This window comes from Lepidochelys olivacea (assembly GCF_965140295.1).
Source record: "Lepidochelys olivacea isolate rLepOli2 genome assembly, chromosome: 2".
In the NCBI taxonomy this organism is placed as follows: Eukaryota; Metazoa; Chordata; order Testudines; family Cheloniidae; genus Lepidochelys; species Lepidochelys olivacea.
The window spans coordinates 16,684,820-16,702,710 of NC_140412.1; the positions used below are offsets into that span (position 1 = coordinate 16,684,820).

At 43.8% G+C, this 17,891-nt stretch overlaps 1 protein-coding gene across 1 annotated transcript in view; it reads left to right on the plus strand.

Annotated features, from left to right (window-relative positions):
* Positions 1–381: 381 nt before the first annotated feature.
* The window catches only part of KCNQ3 (potassium voltage-gated channel subfamily Q member 3), a 295,713-nt gene continuing 278,203 nt past the window's right edge, over positions 382–17,891 (plus strand). Inside the window, exon 1 of the mRNA XM_084621034.1 lies at positions 382–994. Coding sequence (XP_084477160.1) covers positions 666–994 — 329 coding nt within the window. The 5' untranslated portion in view covers positions 382–665. The remainder of the gene's footprint in view (positions 995–17,891) is intronic.

Below are 17,891 nucleotides of genomic sequence, written 5' to 3' on the forward strand. Positions count from 1 at the left end.
GGGGATCCCAAGCGGGGTCTTCCCCGTGGCGGGCGCGGGGATCTCCCTGCCCAGCCGCTGTGAGCGCCCCGAGCCCGGCCTTTGCCTGGGCATTTAGGGCTCGCTTTGCAAAGGGTGGGGCCGGGGGCGGTTCCCCCGGCCCATGGGCGAAACTGCCAGGCACGCAGCACCCGCCGCCGGCAGGCTCCATGCCCGGTGCACAATGAATGACTCGACACGCCGAGGCTGGGGGTTGCGGGGACACAGAGGCGCGCTGCTATTTGCTGGGGACATACAATGGGCCACTCCCTAGCGTGAGGCTTGGGGGGCGGGGGGGGGGGTGCTCGCAGGCATCGGGCAGGCGCGGGAGGGGAGGGGAGGAGACGGGACTCCGGCCTCTGGCTAGTCGTTAAACTCCGCGATGGTGTCACCCCCCTGCTGGGCCAGGGGCTGCTGCCGCCCGCCTCTCTCCTGCCATCATGTCTTTGCTTTAGCCCCGGCTGCGGCTCCTCTCCAGGGATGATGGCCTGACAGCGCTGTGATTCCCTCCCCCCACCCGGCTTTTTTTTCTTTCTTTCTTTTTTTTTTTTCTTTTTTTTTTGGAGGGGAGCTCGGATCATGGCATTGGGGCTCCGCAAGCTGCTGCTGCTTACCTCCAGCTGCGCCTTTAAGGACCAGCGGGAAAGATGGGACTCAAGTCCAGGAAGGCAGCAGCTGCGGGGAGCGCCGGTGGCCGGGAGCAAGACGAGAAGAAAGTAGGACTCGCGCCTGGGGATCTGGAGCAAGGTTCTTTGGCCTCGGGAGCTGGAGCGGATAAAGATGGGACCCTGCTGCTGGAAGGAGCTGGGAAGGAAGAGGGGGGGAAGAGGAATCCGCAAGGGATTGGGCTTTTGGCCAAAACACCTCTGAGCAGACCTGTCAAGAGGAACAATGCCAAGTACAGGAGGATCCAAACTTTAATCTATGATGCCCTGGAGAGACCCAGAGGTTGGGCGCTGCTGTATCATGCCTTCGTGTGAGTACCTGGGATTATCGTGGTTGTATTCCGCGGGGGCAGGGCAGGGGGGAGAAGATGGGTTCTGTTGTCATTCCGTTGTGGTTTTCTTTTGTGTTGCTCTTCTAATAACTGGGGGAGGTTTGATCGAAGGTCCAAGAGGTGCCCCATTCTTGTGTCCTGCAGCCTGGAAAGTCCAGCTGATCTAGTTGGAAGCTTTGGTAGGTTGCCACCAGAACACACGCGTGCAAAACAATCCCTTGCAAGAGCAGTCGATTGCAGTGGTGAGGATACATGGAGAGCTCTGAAAAACAGGGAGAAAGGTGCTGAATGGAATTGGCTTTGTCTTGGGGCTGGTAACTAGGGTATTCGTAGAGAGCCTGGATTCAGGGAGACTGGCCCTGTAGAAGAGAATATAAAGTCATCCAGCCAGTGCACATGTGAGTTAACATAATTTTAAAGGCTAAAAACCCTGAAAGGGGTGTGGGAGTTTCTCATAGAAGATGCATATTATGCCACTGTTTTGCTTTATCATTGTTGGCATAAGGCTCATTGGAACTTGTTCTGAACAAGGAGAAAATTACCAAGATCTCATTATGGGCTAAAAATATGCCTTTTTTTTTTTTTTTTTTTTTTGCTATCATCAAGATTTCTAAAATGAGAGGCTGTTTTATTTAAAAGGCTTTCTTTTGTCTTTGTACAAATACATTCTCTTGAATACACATATTGAAAACTATTTTATGAAAGCTGGTGAAACGAGATGGAACAAGGACTAATTTTGATAGATTTTAAGGATCAAAGTGCTTAAAGGGACAATGTCAGTGTAAATCTAGCCCTAAATGTTAAATGTAGTTATAAACAAGCTTTTAAAAAATCAAAGTCCCAATAGAAATGTTTGCACATTTTAAAAAAGTCCATTAAAACAGTAGTTTTAAAAACAAGTAAACATCCACCTGTAGTGTATGAAATCCAGCCACAGTATCACTAAGGACTTGAAAGTGAAACTGATTTCACTTGTCCAAAATGAGAGAACTGCAAAAAGGACAGATAAAGACTGACCCGCATGCTGGATTTCTAAAATTCTTGCATTTTAAAATAATGTAAGATGTTATTAGTATCATAGACAAATACATTTGTTTGCAACATATGATTTTTAAGTTGACAGTGTCCCACTAAAATCAATGTTTTAGAATGTTGCATGGATGCGGTTGCAAAGCAGTGTGGATATGGGATATCACTGGTTTTAAAAAATGCTGTAAAGCATACTGGACAAAATGTCTGCGCAGGAAGCCTGAGGAGTCATTGCTGGAGTTGGTTGTTTTATCAGAGACAAGTAAAGTCCTCAAGTCTGTGTAGATTGTGGATCCGTGGCCTGAGCCTGCCAACTCTTAGCATACAAATAGTGTTTACTCACATGAGTAGAGCCATTGAGCTTAAGGCTCTGATCCTGCCATTGGACAAGTCTCCCACTGTAGTTCATGGGAGTTTTGATTAAGTTAGGAGTGCAAAATCAGGTTCATTATTGAGATGAGTTTTTGTGTAGTGGTATAATACTGACTTACTGCTAAACCTCCCCTCCTACTCATTTAACTTAGATTGTTGTTTTCATGATGTTCGTCATATGAAACAGGACATTGTTTTTCCATTTTGCTTTGTTTAAAGTATCAAGGTTGAACTACTTGAAAAACTAAGCTCTAGATAATGTGGCGTTTTTCCAGTTCAGTAGGGCAGCTGGTTTGAACTGGGTATGTGACTTAGGAAAGCTTATGACAACTGATAGAGAATGCATTAGGTATATATTAGCTTTGGGAAGACCTCTTTGATGCAGGTTACAACCTGTATCTCTTGCTCTGTATTTTATAATTGATTAATTTGTTGTTTTCTGATTTTAAGACAAGAGACTTTTGAGAGAAGAGACTTGAGAAGTCCATGTGCAGCCTTCTCTCACAATCACTTCCATTTTCTTCTAGGCCAGGGGTTCTCGAACTTCATTGCACCATGACCCCCTTCTGACAACAAAAATTACTACATGACCCCGGGAGGGTGGACTGAAGCCTGAGCCCCAGGGCTTCAGGCCCATGCAGGCGGCCTGTAACCTGAGCCCCACCACCCAGAGCTGAAGCCCTCAGGATTCAGCTTTGGCCCCGGGTGGCAGGGCTTGAGCTTTGGCTTCAGCCCCAGGCCCCAGCAAGTCTAATGCCAGTCCTGGCAACCCCATTAAAAAGGGGTCGTGACCCACTTTGGTTCTAGGCAATCCTATATGATTGGAATGAACTTCCAAAATCTATTTGTCTATTCTCCACTCTGCCTCATTTATACCACTCTTTAAAATCCTATTTTCACAGCATTGTAACTGTACTTGGTTTTGTAGGCATTCAAAAATCAACAAAATCTCAGAACCCCTTCTCCTACAAGAATTCCCTCCCCCGTAAAACTAACCTGTGTACTAGCAATCACACTGATCACTTTGTACATCATATCATTTTCCTCCACCCATCATTTGCTCTTTGTTTCTTTGTACATTGGAAGCTTTTGGGGGCAGGAATGTGTCTTATGTATTTGAAAAGCATCTAGCATCTTTTGAGCCTGTGATACACACTTATGTATTACTTGTGCAAACCGTTCCTATATTGGAAGAAGTATCCAAAATAACTTGTTAAGTATCCAAAATAACTTGCTCAGACACCATGGGGATGAGCTCCATATAAGAATAGCATCTACCAGTTACCAGACACACATGATGGGCCAAATGCTGATATGACTACAGTCCTTCTGTGCATAATGGGTGCTCAACATTTCTCAGGATCTGGTTTGTTCATTTCAATGGGAATTTTACATGAGTAAGGACTGAGGGCCTGAACACTTTCTGTGAGGTGGAAACTCAGCACCTTTCAGGCCTGGGACCTGATTACCCATTGACATTGACCTGAATGGGAGCAGGATCAGTCCCCAAGTTAACTAAAGAAGACTTCTAGGGTCTCTTATTTCTAAAGTAAATAAAATAGCTTTTTATAGTTTCGTGGCCTCGCATTTGTCACAAGTTACTCAAGTTGTTTTCTTGAGCACCTTTTTATGGCCCAATTTGTAGCCCACAGGGCTAGCTTGCCTTTACTATATCACTGCCTTGCCTTCATTATATTTAACTGCTTTTATTATATTCAGCCGTAATGCATGAAACCTACAGGCCTGTATCCTGTAAGATATTAGTGAAGCATAAATTAGCATAAGTGTGATTAAGTAGGCTGTAACCCTTGGCATAGATTAACAGTTACCTTTAGATTTTGGGAACTAAGAAGAGCTTGCTCAGTGGTAGGAGGTAGAATGTTCCTGTAAGTGAGACCGCAAGGAACATGGGATGTAATAACTGCAAATCTGCTTCAGCAGGAGCAGACAGGTATGATCATGAGCTGAAATGGTAGTCACACATATCAATGTACTAAACTATAGAAGAAGGACACCTCAGCATTAGTAGGATGAGGAAATACAAATAAGGAAAAGAGGAAAACCCCCTACTGAATATACATTATATATAGTGGTGTCAGCATAACATATTATCAAAATTGCATCCCAGCCTGTGGGCAGTAGGAGAGAGAGATGTAGCCCTCGGGAGGTGCCAGAATGATGACCACTGGTGATGTGGCGGAAGGTAATGGTGATGAGGAAGATAATGGCTAACCTTTCCGGTTGTCTTGCAAGGGATGGTGCTAGAATACGGATGGAAAGATGTACATTCTGAAGTCGCTCTATTTACCTAACTGAGTTAGAGTGTTTGTGACTGTGCTAAATGTATTAATAAACTATTTGTGAATATAGAAGAGTTCCTATAGTGTGAGTGTTGCAGCTGTGCACATCGGGGTTCCCAGTTATATAATAATTTGAATAATACTGGGCCTGATCTTGGGACAAGGACCTGACAACCCTCAAAGTGATAACTGGGGATTCTTAAGTAATCAGTATAATTAATACATAATTGATAGATCAGGCTACAAATCCTATGCTCATTGACTTCAGTGGGAATTGGATTGGGCCCTTACTTAGGAACCCAAACACATTAAAGGCAAAACCCTTTTTGTGCTGTACGAACCCTACAGGGGCATGGTGGGTGTAGAGTGGGGTTGGTTGTGAAGGTGATCCAGGAAAGGGTGTTATGCTCAGGAGGGCCTAAGGGGAATGGACTCTGTTCCACATCTTGCTGCTCCTTTAAAAAGAGGCAGAGTGCTCTTCCATCTGGAGCCTGCTGCTGAAAACAGTGTATGTGTAATGGGAGGGGGCATGAACATGTTCCCAACACAGCAAAGCACACTCTTGAGACTTGGCACATTTGGTGGATGCCCTGGATGCTCCCCAGCCAACCACCCACGGGAGTGCTTTGTCTGGATCCTGCCCACTCATCCCCCATCTCTTTCAGTGCTCCAGAATCTGGCCCTATTATATTAGTGTTCAGTATGGACCTAACCTTGTGTGACGCTAAGTGCAATTGAATTCTGTGGGCATTCAACATTTACTTGTTATTTAATTATTTGTATTACCGTATCTTCTTGGAGCCCTAGTCATGCCTAGAACCACACAGTGCAAGGCGCTGTACAAACACAGAACCAAAAAAATTTACAATCTATGTAGCATGTCATAGGATCAGACCCTACAAAAGCAAAACTCTAAAAATTAAAGAAACGAAAGATTGTTCGGAAATCTGTTAGTGACTTGCAGAGCTTTGCTCCTCTCACAGAAAGAGGAGAACGCCTCAGACTGAGCCTCGCCAGAGACACAAATAGCTGTTTACATTTTATTCGGGGTGTGTGGGTGGGTGATAGGATCCAAAACATTTCAACGAGTGCCTATTTGTTGTGATTTTTATCGTTAAAAAAAAACTGTGTATTTTAATGAAATGTTACTGCTCGGTCAGTAAAGTGGACTAGAGCTTTTGGGTAGCCTCACAATCCAAAAAATGATTAAAAATTAAAAAGGAAATTGCAATATGTGCAAATCTATTGCCCAAGAACAACTTAAAGGCCTGGCGCTTGCTTACTACCGGAAATAGCTCTGATAAAGCCTGAGCTAAAGTCCAATGCAATCAATAGAAAGACTCACATTACCTTCAAGGGGTCCTGGAGCAGGTCCGTAATGTTTATTACAGTTCTAGTTCTAATGAAGTTGGTCAATGAAACTTCCCAAGGCAGTAAACACTGCACCTGACAGTGTTTGCAGGCTCAGGTATTAATTTGGGTGAGGGGCATATTTCTTGATGTGGAACATTGGTTTGCGGTCTTCACAGGGAACAGTGAGTCACAGAAACAGATGTTATTACATGTGTGTGTTTTCTTGTGAATCTCCTCTCTTGTTCTGCACATGGAGAACTGGATCCAAAGAAATTGACCCCATCTTTCCTTCTGAAACTACGTAGTGTCTTCTCAGTGTCTATCAGAACTCGAGTCCACCTAGCATCTGACAAGTTCCTCAGTGACCTAGACCAAGCTTTCTCAAACCTCCTCACAGTGTGTCTATATCTTAATAATACAGCTCGTTGGAAAAGTAACTTTCAATTCAGAATCCCAAAAGGTACAATTCTACACTGCCTCATGGGAGTTGTAATTCAGATGATTGATTGCCCTCATTCTCCTCTATGGGCCAGACTACATCTCCCTTGATGCACCATGGTCTTCCCTCTTGCTGAACATCATCGGAGTCCCTGGCCCTGGTGTCTCATGAGAGATGTAGTCTGGCTGAGGAATCCATCCCAGAGAGGAGAAAGGAGGTATGAATCACATAAACTATAACTCCCATGGGGCAGTGCAGGGTCATTTCCAAATTGTAATTTTTTGGTAGTTGGGGTGAGGTGTGTGTGGGTATAAGTACGTATAGCTGCATGTGCATATGTATGTGTACATAAGAACAGCCATACTGGGTCAGATCAAAGTTCCATCTAGTCCAGTGTCCTGTCTTCTCACAGTGGCTGATGCCAGATGCTTCAGAGAGAATGAAAAATGGAAATTTATCGAGTGATCCATCCCATGTCATCAAGTTCCAGTTTCTGGCAGTCAGAGGTTTAGGGACACCCAGAGCATGAGGTTGCATCCCTGACCATCTGCGCTAATAGCCGTTGATGGACCTATCCTCCATGAATGTATCTAATTCTTTTTTGAACTGAGTTATATTTTTCGCCTTCACAACATCATCTGGCAAGGAGTTCCATAGGCTGACTGTGCGTTGTGTGAAGAAGTACTTCCTTTTTTTGGTTCTAAACCTTCTGCCTATTAATTTAATAGGATGACCCCTGGTGGTTCTGTTACGTGAAGGGGTAAATAACACTTCCCTAGTCACTTTCTCCTCACCAGTCATGATTTTATAGCCCTGTCTCATAGCCTCCCTTAGTCGTCTCTTTTCCAAGCTGAACAGTCCCAGTCTTTTAATCTCTCCTCATATGGAAGCTGTTCCGTACCCCTCATCATTTACATTGCCCTTCTCTGTACTTTTTCCAATTATAGTATTTCTTGGGATGGGGAGACTAGAACTGCATGCAGTGTTCAAGGTGTGGGCATACCATGGATTTGCATTGTAGCATTATGATATCTTCTGTCTTATTTATTCCTTTCCTGATGGTTCCCAACTTTCTAGCTTTTTTTGATGGCTGCTGCACACTGAGCGGATGTTTTCAGAGAACTATCCACAATGACTCCAGGATCTCTTTTTTGAACGGTAGCTGCTAATTTAGGTATGTACAGTTGAGGTTATGTTTTCGAATGTGCACTACTTTGCACTTATGAACACTGAAGTACATCTGCCATTTTGTCACTCAGTTTGGTAAGCTCTCTTTGTAACTCTTTGCAGTCAGCTTTGGACTTGATTATCTTGAGTAATTTTGTATTATCTGCAAACTTTGCCACCTCATTATTTATCCCCTTTTCAAGATCATTTATGAATATGTTGAGCAGCACTGGTCCCAGTACCGATCCTTGATACTGCTATTGACCTTTTCCTACAGTGAGAACTCACCATTTACTCCTACTCTTCATTTCCTATCTTTTAACCAGTTACTGATCCATGAGAGGACCTTCCCTCTTATCTCATGACTGCATACTTTACTTAAGAGCTTTTGGTGAGGGACCTTATCAAAGGCTTCCTGAAAGTTTAAGTGAACTATATCTATATATATTTACACTATCTCTCTCTCTCTTTATGAAACGTTGAAATTTTCCGCAGAAAGCAGACACTTTTTGCAAACATTTCTTGTTTAGTTGAAAACCCAATTTTCCATTGATATTTGTGGACATTTTTCGACCAACCCCTCAATAGAGAGAGTATCTTCCAGACACCTCCCCTCCTATTTGCAATTTTGTAACATTCCTGTGGGAACTACAGCAATTGCTTACATGGAATAGGTCAAGTAGGGAAGTATTTTAGGGTGTGATTATTCAAAAGAGCTCTATGTTGGCCTAATTCTTCTCCCACAGAAGCCAGTGGTAAAGCTCCCATCAGCATCAATGGGAGCACAGTTAGGCTGTGCTGAGTATTGTTGAAATAAGCTTCTTTTCATGCCACTTAGCTGTTGGAAATGAAAAGGAGCCAGCATCATGTGACCAGTCAGCCATATCTTTGCAGAGCACCAGCAAGTACCTCATCAACCTCTGATCACAGTTCAGTAGTCCCTGTTATAGTGGTCCCATTGAGGTTGTGCTGGTGGCCTATAGATCAGTTACCTGCCCATGGCTGACTGTGTAATGCAAGTTTGTTACAACTCTGATCAGCCAGTAGATACTGCTCATCAAAGGGGGGAAACAATCCACTAGTGGAATATGTGCAGCTGCATTTTCAAACAACAGAGTTGTATGAGGTCCAAGTTATCAATGAGTATAAACTCTGCCATTGAGAAGGAAAGGGTTAAAAATGGGAAAAAATATATTATTCTGAAATGTCTGTCCACAGCTTTGGGTTAATTGTGTACTCAAGGCTCTCACCGAAAAACAAACATTTTTTTTTGTTTTGTTCTTACATTATTAAAACCAATAAACCTAGATAATTGTAAAACCCAACAAAACCCCTGCCAAGGTTCCTTCCCCACTCTGAACTCTAGGGTACAGATGTGGGGACCTGCATGAAAGACCCCCTAAGCTTATTCTTACCAGCTTAGGTTAAAAACTTCCTCAAGGTACAAACTTTGCCTTGTCCTTGAACAGTATGCTGCCACCACCAAGTGTTTTAAACAAAGAACAGGGAAAGAGCCCACTTGGAGATGTCTTCCCCCAAAATATCCCCCCAAGCCCTACACCCCCTTTCCTGGGGAAGGCTTGATGATAATCCTCACCAATTTGTACAGGTGAACACAGACCCAAACACTTGGATCTTAAGAACAATGAAAAATCAATCAGGTTCTTAAAAGAAGAATTTTAATTAAAGAAAGGGTAAAAGAATCACCTCTGTAAAATCAGGATGGTAAACACCTTACAGGGTAATGAGATTCAAAACATAGAGAATCCCTCTAGGCAAAACCTTAAGTTACAAAAAGACACAAAAACAGGAATACACATTCCCTCCAGCACAGCTTATTTTACAAGCCATTAAACAAAAGAAAATCTAACACATTTTCTAGCTAGATTACTTACTAACTTTACAGGAGTTGTAAGTCTTGCATTCCTGATCTGTTCCCGGGAAAAGCATCGCACAGACAACCCAAACCCTTTGTTTCCCCCTCCCCCCTGCAGATTTGAAAGAATCTTGTCCCCTCATTGGCCATTTTGGGTCAGGTGCCAGCGGTGTTATCTTAGCTTCTTATCCCTTTACAGGTGAAAGGATTTTGCTTCTGGCCAGGAGGGATTTTATAGCACTGTATACAGAAAGGTGGTCACCCTTCCCTTTATATTTATGACAACCCCAAACTAGGGTGCAATGCCTTGTACTCATTTAATTAGATGCACTGTTGAATATTGTAAAAACCCAGACATTTGCCTTAAAGAAATTACAGATTCTGTATTGCCAACCCAAACCATATATATATAAAGCAAGATTCAGGCCCCCAAAATTATGCATTTTTTAAAAAAAAGTAGGACATTTTGGGTTCTTTTTATTTGCTTTTAGAGTACACTTGGGTCCCATTTTCAAGTTTTTCTTGGCAACCATGATTGAAGCTTACTTAAAAAAGAAAGTTGAGACTCTCAGCTGATCACATGACTCCAAGAGCTGGGGGTTTAAGAAAAATAATACATATTGTGAGAGCTAGCAGGACAGATTTCAAGCTGCATTTGATCTTCAGTAGAAAGCAAAGGATGACTCATCTGAGTAAAGCATTGCAGGATCAGACCTTTAGCGAACAAGTGGCGGATCCTGTACTCCATGAAGTAAGTGCTAGTTTTGTCACTGAGTTCTATGGGATTTGTGCTGAAGGGGATGGGTGAGTACATGGAACCTCTCCAAGCAGCGGAACTGGTGTGGTTCTGCTGTGCAAGGGGAGGGGCTGGGTGCAGATGTGCTCAACATGGAGATCAGCTGTTTAGGGGGCAGCCCTGGAGTGGCAGCATACGGGGCTGGACAGGCTGAGGTGTGGCTTGAGGTTCTGCAACTGCATGGATCTTCCCATTCTTTCCCCCTGCCACAATAGAGCTTTTGGGTGTTTAGCCATTAGGCTGCAGTAGCCTTCTTGGAGTGGCTTTGTAGCTGCACTGGGGTGGGAGGGGGGAAAAAAACCCTTATTCCTGCTCATTTGCTTAGTGGTTGGCCCAGCTAATCAGCTTGGATTTGCCTCCAAGTGAATCAACACAATTAAAAAGCAGGATTGTTCCATTAGTGAATGTTCTTTACTCATTTATTTTGACAATTTCTAGTCCAGTTTTAATTATTTATGCTAATACTTTATGATGTACCAATAAGTATTCTGTAGTATACTTTGTAAAAATAATGAAGTCTCAATAATTGGAGACCTCACCACATACTTCTGCTAATACATCTCTGCTGAGACTTGGGGAGATAGCTAGGGTTTTGTGTGTGGATTAATAAGGTTCAACTGTATTCTGGCAGCTGTAAGCCGGCATTGTTATGGTTCAGTCTTTGGCTATAGAAAACTGGTATGTCATTGACATGAATGAGAAAAAAATGCAGAGCCCTAGTAGGACTCATAGTAATAAGACTATCAGTAAAATTTACAAAAGTGCCTAGGTCCCATTTTCAAAAAGGCTCTTAAGCACTTAGCAGCCTCACGCATGTAGGCACGTTTGAAAAATTTACCCTCCCACTAATGTAAATAAAGTTTTATTGACTGTAGCCACACTATTATGTGCTATGTAAGCTGTGACCTGCAGCCTTCTGATCAGATGGTGCGGTGACGGGGTATACAAACCCCACACTGAGCCTGAAGGGATTAAAAGGCAACACTGGGCCCAGGTAGCTCCACACCTCTGGATCTTCTGAGCATGTTCTGACTGGTGGAGTGGCTTAAGTGGGATCTCAGCAGCCTGGGCAGAGGGTGGCGGACAGGTTGCTGGAGAGAGGGAACTGGACAGGAGCTGAAAGGGGACCACAGAGCAAGCAAAGCCCACAGAAAGAGCCTTCTCTGACCACCACCCTCTTTTGGAACCAGCAGTTACTGCAGGGCCCTGTTCATATGGACTCTTTTTTGTTGATGAGTGATGGTTGGACAGAGGGGCCATGCCCCAAGCTGAAGGGACCTATAGGTAGGAAATGGCAGTGGACTTAGGCTTGCTGTAGGGAGGACCCTGCTGGTGTTGCTTCACACAGGGCCCTGGGTTGGGACCTGGTGGAGATAGCAGGCCTGCAGGCCGAATGGCTAGGCAGCAGTTCTGCAGAGAGGGACCTAGGGATGACAGTGGACGAGAAGCTGGATATGAGTCAGCAGTGTGCCCTTGTTGCCAAGAAGGCCAATGGTATTTTGGGATGTATAAGTAGGGGCATTGCCAGCAGATCGAGGGACGTGATCGTTCCCCTCTATTTGACTTTGGTGAGGCCTCATCAGGAGTACTGTGTCCATTTTTGGGCCCCACACTACAAGAAGGATGTGAAAAAATTGGAGAGAGTCCAACGAAGGGCAACAAAAATGATTAGGGGTCTGGAACACATGACTTATGAGGAGAGGCTGAGGGAACTGGGATTGTTTAGTCTATGGAAGAGAAGAATGAGGGGGGATTTGATAGCTGCTTTTAACTACCTGAAAGGTGGATCCAAAGAGGATGGATCTAGACTATTCCAAGTGGTAGCAGGTGACAGAACAAGGAGTAATGGTCTCAAGTTGCAGTGGGGGAGATTTAGGTTGGATATTAGGAAAAACTTTTTCACTAGGAGGGTGGTGAAACACTGGAATGCGTTACCTAGGGAGGTGGTGGAATCCCCTTCCTTAGAAGTTTTTAAGGTCAGGCTTGACAAAGCCCTGGCTGGGATGATTTAGTTGGGGATTCGTCCTGCTCTGGGCAGGGGGTTGGACTAGATGACCTCCTGAGGTCCCTTCCAAATCTGATATTCTATGATTCTATGATTAATGACATCAGCCACTTACTTCAGTCAGAGTGATAGGCATTGCTTTGGAGGGAATAAATGAAGACCTGGAATACTAAAAATTGCAAATAGAACAGAGTTTTTGGTAGAAAGAGTACATCTCCCGGTACTAGGTATCCCTAAGGAATGAGTTACTACCCCATAGTACAGCACAGCAAACTACCCCATGTACTGCATCACAGTTTAGGGTTTCGATAACAGCCTGTATCCTGGGATTGCATTCTAGGATCCATTGGTGAGACTTGAGCTATGGTGAAGAGTTACCACCTTTATAATTGCTGGTAACTGGACCACGAGGCTCCACCCCTGCCCCACCTCTTCCCCCAAGGACCCACCCCATCCTGCCTCTTCCCCCAGGCTATGCCCCTTCTCCACCTCTTCTCCCTAAGGTTCCACCCCTGACACTAGCTCCTCACCCTTGTCACCTGCTAGATTGTCTCAAGGAGCCTGCCTGCAAGTAGGAGACGGCCCCGGCTGAGCAGGAGCTGATGCGGGTTAATGCCCTGGCACCTCCCCCCACCCCGTGGTAACTGGACTTTTGGTTCAGGTGCCATTTAGGGTTGCCAGATCCCCTTTTCAACCGGACTTTCCTGTCAAAAACCAGGCACTTGGCAACCCTAAATGGGACCTGGACACAGAAGCCAAAAAAACTGACTGTCCAGTAAAACCCAGACAGGTGGTAACCCTAATGGTGAAATGAGCATCAAGATTTTGTTGTGCTACTCAGACTATCATTGGATTCTTCTGGTTTGTAATGAGACCTGAATTTTCATGGGTGCAGCAGCTTTGGTTAGGTAGGTGTGGGGTGCTTTCTTACCCTGCATATGTATGTTTTCTCTGTAAGTGAACCTATAGAGTGTTTACAGATGGATCTGTGAATTCTAGCATAATATTAAAACCAAATTGAACACAAAAATAGAGCGTTAGAGGCTGTTTATTATAGTCTGGTTTCACTTTTTACTAATAGTTGAATTTTTAAAAAAATCACTGATCTATCTATATACACACATACCCCTATTGTGTGTGTGTGTGTATTGCTGAAGCCAAATTCTGTGCTGAGATGGAGGTGCAAAGCTCCCATAAAGGCCATTTGGTGTCATATACATATCTGTGGACAATTTGGCCTTCAGTAATTTTGAATCTAATTTAGCAACCATGAGGATTTGTTTTTAATCAGAGGGTTGAGTGTTTGGAAAAATTCTTTGTGTCCTGGCCTGAAGTGAAATAGGTCAGGGTCTTTGAAATATAGCTGCACTGGTGGAGATGGTCAGATACTATAATGAGATGCTTTGTAGAAACACTTTTGTAAATAAATAATAGTGTTTATTCTTTTAGTTAACATGCTATATATACTGTTTTGCATCGCACTTGACAGAGATTAGGAAGGCATGGAGGCATTGGTACTTCAATTGCTTCTGACACATACAGTATTAAAAGGGATAACGTAAATACGAATAGCTTTATACGGAATATGGTCCAAGAACCACTAAATATGTTCTGGCTTCCGTCTCATTTTAAAATGATCTTTCGGAGGCTTATCCATTTGTGCCTGGGAAAAATATTTTTAGGCTCAAATTGACCTGCTTTCACAATGGCTACCTTTGAAGGAACATTTGGACTGGGCGTGCTTGTGAGTTACCTTCTCTGGCCTAATCCCACTTATGCATGTGCTTAATTTTAAGCATGTCAGTAGTCCCATCAAAATCGGTGTAAACAGAGCAACTAATTGGGTTCAATGTAGTTTGAATCCAATAGCAAAAGAATTTTAATCCAAACTTTGACAGAATATTGTAGCACCTTTTTGGCCTGAGCAGTTCGCCAATATTTAGTGCATAAGAATATAAGAATGGCCATACTAGGTGCATACCAATAGTCCATCGAGTCAATATCATGTCTTCTGACAGTGGTCACTGCCAGAAGCTTCTAATGGAATGAACAGAACAGGGCCATTTTCAGTGATTCATCCCCTATCATCCAGTCCCAGCTTCTGTCCTCCAGTCCCAGCTTCTGTCAGTCAGAGGCTTAAGGACATTCAGAGCATGCAGGACCAGCTCTAGGCACCAGCAAAGCAAGCACAATTCCAGGGGCGGCACAATCCGGCCTCCCCTTTTTTTCTTTTTTCTTTTTTTTTTTGCTTGGGCAGTTGTGTTCTTGGAGCTTGGGGCAGCAAATTTTTTGCTTGGGGCTGCAAAAAACCTAGAGCCGGCCCTGAGAGCATGGGCTTGCATCCCTGACCATCTTGGCTAATAGCCACTGATGGACCTGTCCTTTAGGAACTTATCAAAGTCTTTTTCGAACCCAGTTATACTTTTGGCTTCACAACATCCCATGGCAACAAGTTTCACAGGTTGACTGTGTGTTGTTTAGAAACCCTTAGGTCTATCATTCCAGTGAGCCCTTTGCCAAAGAAGATCTGTGTCTCTGATATAGGCGCCAACTCAGTGGGTGCTCCAGGGCTGGAGCACCCATGGAGAAAAATAGTGGGTGCTCAGCACCCACCGGCAGCCCTGCGGATCAGTGCCTCCCATTCCCCCCAGCATCTCCTGTGCGCCATGGATCAGCTGTTCCGCGGTGTGCAGGAGGCACTGGGGAGGAGTGAGGGTGGGGTGAGATTGGGGGAGGGGGTGGAAATAGGCAGAGTAAGGTTGGGGCCTTGGGGGAAAATATGGAGTGGGGGCAGGGCCTGGGATGGAGCCAGGGGGAGCACCCCCGGCACATTAGAAAGTCGGCACCTATGTTCTCTGATATCTTTCAGAGTCATTCTCACACCTTTCTCTCTGGCTTTCTTCAAGAGCTTGTCTACAATTATAATTGTACAGTTATATGGGTATAGTTAAACTGGTGTTGTTATAACTTCCTGTGTGGACATGCTCTTCTGGAATAAGAGTGGCATTTTTGTGTAGTTTAAGTTCCTTCTAAAGCAACATAGATTGAACAGGAAAAGGCATACAAACTGGAATAACTGTTCACACAGGGACTGGTAACACTGCAGTGGGTTAAAGTCACACCTTAGCTTACACACACATAGCTTTCCTATGTAGACAAGCCTCAGCACACATGGCCTGCACACCAATATCCTAGCCCCTGTGTTTACAACCAGGGAAGTCCCCATTAATCTACTTTGGTTAGCTCTGCTCAGGTCTTGCCATGCCGCTTAGTGCCTCAGGTGGCACCTTCCATTGTCTGCAGCTTTTGCACTACGAAAATGGGCTTCATTGCTCCTTCTTTATTTGAGCATAAGCTTAAATAAATTGGTTAGTCTCTAAGGTGCCACAAGTCCTCCTTTTCTTTTTGCGGATTCAGACTAGCACGGCTACTACTCTGAAACCTGTCATTGCTCCGTCTGTTGCGCCTGAAATAGGTTGGCTGGGATCCACTGGCTTCAATGCGGTCTGTTGTTGTCTTTGGTTCTAAGACTCCTGGTGGCAGCTATTGGCAACTTTCAGCATAACAGTAATGTTAATGCTGAGTGTTTGCGTGGCTTTCAAAATTAGGAATATGCAGTTATTTGTCTATATGTGTCAGTGGCTATTTGCACAGTTATTGGAATGATGCATGCAACCGAATAATTTATGCATGCAGATTAGCACACAATTGCAAATACATTTTTGCTTGTGAAACTTCATTACCTTTTTTTTCTTTGAAAATCAGGCCTTTTACAGTTTTGGAACTGTGTTTAAAAGATTAACCTTTTTTTTTTAATGCTGGAAGGGACCTTTGCGATCAAATCGCTGGCAAAAAAGACCTCACCCAATAATTTCTGCAAATGTAGTGGTTGTGGTGATAATATTCCTTCTTGTCAGGGTCATAAAAGTGTTTGAGTAAGTGGAGAGTAATAATGTGCCAAATGCTGAAATGGTGTTTGTTCATTCCAAGAGTTATTTCTCTCAGTCTTTCTTTCTTTGAATGTCTTTTACTGACCCTACTTGCCTGAAACATGACAAGTGCTCATCCCTAGTACAAGGGCACATCTTCCATCTGAAAGTCTTCCTCTGAGAGCATAGCTGTGTGAAAGGAGGACAAGGGGTGGGGATGAAGGAGTTTACAAACTAGGCATGGCCAAAAACATCAACATGCAGACAGAGGAAAACGGAGGTTTCTTAATTGGTTCAGTGCATGGGTATGAAAGGGAATTTCCCAGGTGATGAAAAGAAGCCTAACTCTGCTATGGTGAGTCTCGTGCTGGGGTTCTTAGGACAATTTTTTGGTGGCCTCAGAGTGCGGCCACCAACTCTTGCTGGCAGCTGCTCTCACATTTTTTCCTAAAATACTTAATTAGCTTTAGGAAAAACAAATAAATATGGACATGTACACGTCCAAATCATTGCAATGTATTTATTGCTAGCTAGTAAGTTTGCTGTGAAAAATTATATTAACAAACATACAAATGTGACCGGGGTCCTAGTGCGGGCCAGCTATAGTCACTCAATTAGGGTGAACTGCAAAGAATGGGGCAGCCAAACCCCAAAACGCTGGTGGATATTCCAATACTTAGATTTACCAAGCCAGCATAAAACAGCTTCTTTATTACCTTACTGGTTACTCAGAAGTCCAAACAACACAGTTTCCTTAAAGTAATCCAGCCTCAGGCTTCCACCTAGGTACCCATGTCAAATATTGTGAAAATTTCTGTAAATCTTATTTCATCATATAAAAGAAAAGGTTCTACCAATCCCAAAGGACCGGACACATTATCTCCCAGGTTAATGAATGTTTCAGATCTTACCCAAAGACATGCCACAGCCAATTCTTATTAACTAAACTAAAATTTATTAAAAAACAAAAGAGAGAGAGCATGATTAAAATATCAAGATACATACATGAGTTCAATTCATTGAGGTGCAGATTCATAGCAGAGATGATGAGCTTCGTAGTTGCGAAGAGTTCCTTGAGAATTCAGTTCATAGGTCATAGTCCAATGTCCAAATCCCATATTCAGGGCATACCAGCATAACTGGGACCTCAGTCTTGTGACTCAAACTTCTGCTGATGAAGTCTAAGCAGATCTGAGATGCCTGAATCAGGAGCCAAGGATCTTTTATACAATTTCATGCTTTCTGACAAGTGGGAATTCCTCAGGGAACAATAGGTAATTAGGATGACTTTGAAGGAGGTCCATCAACGGTACTTAGCTATAAGGTACTTAGCTCCACCATTCACAGTAGATTTCAAAGAGAGATGAATACTGAGATATCCTGTGTTTACAATTCATTTACACGATAGGATGTTCTTTTGACCTCTGAATTATCAGAATACAGCATAGACAGGGACTGTTGATTACATTGTCCACCCTACTCATACATACGCCTCTACCCCGCTATAATGCAGCCTGATATAACACAAATTCGGATATAACACGGTAAAGCAGCGCTCTGGGGGGGCGGGGCTTCACGCTCCGGTGGATCAGTGCGGCAGCGTGTCTGGC